The sequence below is a fragment of the Limulus polyphemus genome, unplaced genomic scaffold (genome assembly GCF_000517525.1).
Source record: "Limulus polyphemus unplaced genomic scaffold, Limulus_polyphemus-2.1.2 Scaffold2307, whole genome shotgun sequence".
NCBI classification, from domain to species: Eukaryota; Metazoa; Arthropoda; class Merostomata; order Xiphosura; family Limulidae; genus Limulus; species Limulus polyphemus.
Genome location: NW_013667917.1, coordinates 80,646 through 85,763, shown reverse-complemented (window position 1 = coordinate 85,763; position 5,118 = coordinate 80,646). Strand labels below are relative to the sequence as shown.

Here is a 5,118-nt window from a genome sequence, read left to right as displayed (position 1 = left end):
CCCCCACAACGGAAAGGATGAGCATGTTTGGGGGGACGGGGATTCGAACCCGCGACCCTCAGATTGCGAGTCGAGCGCCCTAACCACCTGGCCATGCCGGGCTGTGTGTGTGTGTGTGTGTGTGTGAAACACATCATCCTCTGTTTTGTTTTGGTGTACCCTTTGTGTGTGTGATTTTGTTCTGTTTATATGTCATCCACCTGTGCATGTATTTGATCATTTTATTATCAATAATTTTCCAACGACATTACTTTGAGGCCCGGCATGGCGCTCGACTCGCAATCTGAGGGTCGAGGGTTCGAATCCCCGTCCCACCAAAGATGTTCACCCTTTCAGTTGTGGGGGCGTTATAATGTGACGGTCAATCCAACTATTCGTTGGTAAAAAAAGAGTAGCCCAAGTGGTGATGACTAGCTGCCTTCCCTCTAGTCTTGCACTGCTAAATTAGGGACGGCTAGCGCAGATAGCCCTCGTGTAGGTTTGTGCGAAATTCAAAAAACAAACAAACAAAAACAAACAGACTTACTTTGAAGTACTGTACATATTCCATGATTTTTTTTCTTGACTACAAAGTATTCTTAATTTGCATGAGTTCTTGTACGAAATATGGAAATTTTGAATTTAGTAACCCAGTAATTGGTTAAAACAAGAAACGCATTTTTACTTAGTTTTTTTACATCGTTTTAAAATAACTCCGAAGTTGGTAAGTTTACGAACTTACAACGCAAAAATCTCGGGTTCGATTCTCTGCGGAGGGCACAGCAGATAGCTTAATGTGGCTTTGTTTATGTCACGTGACTCGTGTGTGCATAATCGTGGTACTCCGTGATCCTATAAGGGTGCTATATATATATACTCTCTTTTATAATTAACACTTGTACATGCGCGAGTGAAGTTTCATATTCTGTTTTGTTTCTAATTTGCACGTGACAACAATCTTCATACCGGGTGCCTACCGTGACAGAGATTTAAATCCGATTAACCCGATTTATCTACGGGAAGATGGACGTGCGCGTGTTAATAACGGAGAACTTGGCGTACACGTAAATCGTATCTGTATAGACATGATTAAATTGTGTTTATGCAAATGATAACGTGCTCAGCATCTAAATATTCAAGCTTAGACTAGCGTAGTGTAGACAAAAAAGCAAACTTTGTTGTACCTGGGTGTTCTTATATTACCCGATTTTCGATGTTTTGTTGTAGGTAAATCTTATGGTCAGTAACGTTGATGATGGCAAGAATAAGAACATTGTCTCTTGTCGCTAACGTTGTTGATGATGACAGGAATCAGAACATTGTCTCTTGTCGCTAACGTTGATGATGGCAGGAATCAGAACATTGTCTCTTGTCGCTAACGTTGATGATGACAGGAATCAGAACATTGTCTCTTGTCGCTAACGTTGATGATGGCAGGAATCAGAACATTGTCTCTTGTCGCTAACGTTGATGATGGCAAGAATAAGAACATTGTCTCTTGTCGCTAATGTTGATGATGACAGGAATCAGAACATTGTCTCTTGTCGCTAACGTTGTTGATGGCAGGAATCAGAACATTGTCTCTTGTCGCTAACGTTGTTGATGGCAGGAATCAGAACATTGTCTCTTGTCGCTAACGTTGTTGATGGCAGGAATCAGAACATTGTCTCTTGTCGCTAACGTTGATGATGGCAGGAATCAGAACATTGTCTCTTGTCGCTAACGGTGATGATGGCAGGAATCAGAACATTGTTGATGACAGAAATCAGAACAATACGTATTAACGTTGTTTAGGCGATGAAACTCGGAAGATAAATTTGTTGAGCTATTAACGTTTGGCCCCGCAAGTCGGCGCCACTGTAAGCGTTGATAGATGACGATAAGTCAGAAGCTTTGATGGTTTAAATCACACCAGACAATTTGCAATGCCTGATTATAACCGTTTATGGGAGATAGTTAACGGACTTGGGAAAACACGACACTGCTCTAGCTTAGTGATTAGTTTGCTGAGCTGTGAATCCGATGATTCATGGTCCGCATCCCGTTGTCATGAAGACTCGCTCTGCACTTTGCAGCCGTAGATGGACTATAAGATTGACGGTAGAAACCAGTTATTCATCTAGAATAGCCCAAGAGTTGGCGGTGGGCGCTGTTGACTAGGTGCTTTCTCTTACGCATTACAAAAAGCTGATGACCAATCATCTTGTCGTATGTATCAGGTTATGAAACGTACATTTTGGTCCTGGTCATAAATATAATCCTATTTGTAAGTTTTGTAATCGGTTTCGTACTTTACAGTGAAGTGTTGTAAGTTTATCCGTGTCTGTCTGTATGTATGTGTGCGTGAAAATGACAGGTTCTGTTGATTGGTGTGTTGGTAGAGACGGACCAGTAATTATAATGAATGAATCATGCAAGCATATATCTTGACGTTGAGGATGTCGTTTCATATTCAATCTCGAAATTAATTCTTGACTCACTTCTTACATCCCTCCTTTTTGTGTACTTGTTACCTAAGCTGTATATTAATTTTGAGACTCATCTACTCCACTTCTTACCTCCCCCTTTTTGTGTACTTGTTACCTAAGCTATAAATTAATTCTGAGACTCATCTACTCCACTTCTTACCTTCCCTTTTTGTGTACTTGTTACATAAGCTGTATATTAGTTTTGAGACTCATCTACTCCACTTCTTACCTCCCCTTTTTTGTGTACTTGTTACCTAATTCCAAGGTTAATTTCTCCGCCTATACACTTACATTTATTTTGAGTCGTACATATTTTTTATGTGGATGTTACAGATTTTCTGGCGACAAGTAGAACCTAAGTAGATATCTGTAATCTCATAAATGTGTAGTGTTATAAGTGAAACCTAGCATATACATCCCTGTTCTCTCCACCAATAGATTACATAAATCGCAAAACAAGAAACCTCAATGTATTCAGTCCTTCGTTTTGAAATCGTTTGAATGATCCGTTTTTTTATTTTGTCACTTTGATCTTACCTAACTTCTTAGTCACAAATAGAATACTTAAAATATTCGAAACAAAGGAAAATAATTATAAAAAATACACAGGCAACATATCTAAAGAATTATCCAGGTGGCGTCATTTTATAAAATCTACTGGTAGTGGAGGCCCGGCATGACCAGATGGTTAAGGCGCTCGACTCGCAATCTGAGGGTCGCGGGTTCGAATCTCCGTCACACCAAACATGCTCGCCCCTTTCAGCCGTGGGGGCGTTATTAAGTGACGATCAATCCCACTTTTCGTTGGTAAAAGAGTAGCCCAAGAGTTGGCGGTGGGTGGTGATGACTAGCTGCCTTCCCTCTAGTTTAACGCTGCTAAATTAGGGACGGCTAGCGCAGATAGCCCTCGTGTAGCTTTGCGCGAAATTCAAAATAAACAAACTGATAATTGTATGAATAAAATATGGCGTGTAGATAAAACATACAGCATAGATTTTTTTTTTTGAGTGGGTGTATTGTGAGTGTTGAACTTTTCGCTATAAATAAATAGTGTTTGATCTTACATTTGTTTATTTACACATATATATATATATATATAAGTGTTAATGAACACGTTTTCCCTCACAGTTCTAAGTCTACGTAACACACAAGAAGATGAACCCCCTGACCCACAGTTAATGAGACTAGACAACATGTTAATAGCAGAGGGAATCACAGGTCCCGAGAAAGGTGGCGGCGCTGTTGCAGCAACTAATGCGTCGGCAGCGGCCTCTGGTGGACCAGGCCAGCTTGATCATACGATAGAACATTCAGATTACAGATCTAAGCTAACACAGATTAGACAGATTTATCATCAAGAACTCGAAAAATATGAACAGGTAAGGAAATTACGCTAATTACAAATAAGAATACTTATAATGATCATGTTTCTTTGTTGTTGTTTTTAAGTTTCGAGCACGTTTCGAGTCTAGAATTAAATTAAACGTTGTTTGACTTTATATCTTATTTAGTAAATATTTCTTATCATGAACACGAAAAACAAACTCTCAATCATTAAACTTTTTGCTGCACAACAAAATTTAAATCTTTAGACTTTTAAACTTACACAGTGTTTGTGTTTACTTTCTAAGAGAAAAACCTATAATTATGTATATATATATATATTTTATTATTTATCTGTAGAATAGTTATTTAAAAAAATAGTATTGATTATTTATTATTAGTATTGATTATTTGTGCTTTTTAACTTGCCATTGTTTCTCTAATACCTTGCTTTAGGTCTAGCATGGCATGGTGGTTAGGGGGCGCTCGACTCGCAATCTGTGGGTCGCGAGTCCGAATCCCGTCACCGAACATGCTCGTCAGGTCATCCGTGGGGGCGTTATAATGTGATGGTCAATCCCACTATTGGTTGGTAAAAGAGTATCCCAAGAGTTGGTGTAAGGTGGTGTTGACTAGCTGCCTTCCCCCCTAGTCTATTATATAAAAATTAGGGACGGCTAGTACAGGTAGCCCTCGAGTAGCTTTGTGTGAAATTCAAAAATAAACAAACAAACGCACTTTGCTTTGTCTGCGTAGCTTTGAAGGAAAAGCTAAGGTTCGTTTTCTAATTCAGTTCTTTTTTTTCTGTAGTTATTTTTTTTTTTACTGTTACATTTTATTAGACGTGGAAAATTGAACACTGTTTCTTTTTTTAGAAGTAAATGTATGGTATTTATTTCTCCCAAAACAAACAAACCCAAAAGATATAGATATTCTGAACTATTTAAGAAACTGAAGAACGATTATTTAAAAAGTGTAAATAAATGTTGCGACGCTTAATTACTCGAAATGAATAACAATTCCGTCCTGCCCTGCTTTGAATAAAAATAATAAAACCACTGATACGAAAAGCAATTAACTCTAAACAGGAGAGAAGGAGAAGAAAGAAGAGAAATTATATTACTGTAAGACAGCGCGTGTTTTATTTTCCTGTTACCATAGTTACAGCTGTTGAGATAATGAAGTAATTAGGCAAACTAGTTTTTGTCGGTAAAAATATAACGTCTTTGTTATTGATAAGATTTTTTTTTTATTAACAGATCAAACTGCCGTATGGGTGTTTGAAATATTTCTGATTTAAAGGGTGAAATAATACAGCATTTGTATAGAAGAGTTTTTAGTTGATGTG

General features: G+C 38.1%; 1 protein-coding gene across 5 annotated transcripts in view; it reads left to right on the top strand.

Moving 5' to 3' along the window:
* Positions 1–5,118, top strand: part of LOC106466577 (homeobox protein extradenticle-like) — a 114,762-nt gene that overhangs the window by 64,102 nt on the left and 45,542 nt on the right. For all 5 annotated transcript variants that reach the window (XM_022394605.1, XM_022394606.1, XM_022394608.1 and 2 more), the window contains exon 3: positions 3,576–3,826. In XM_022394605.1, coding sequence (XP_022250313.1) covers positions 3,576–3,826 — 251 coding nt within the window. The remainder of the gene's footprint in view (positions 1–3,575; positions 3,827–5,118) is intronic.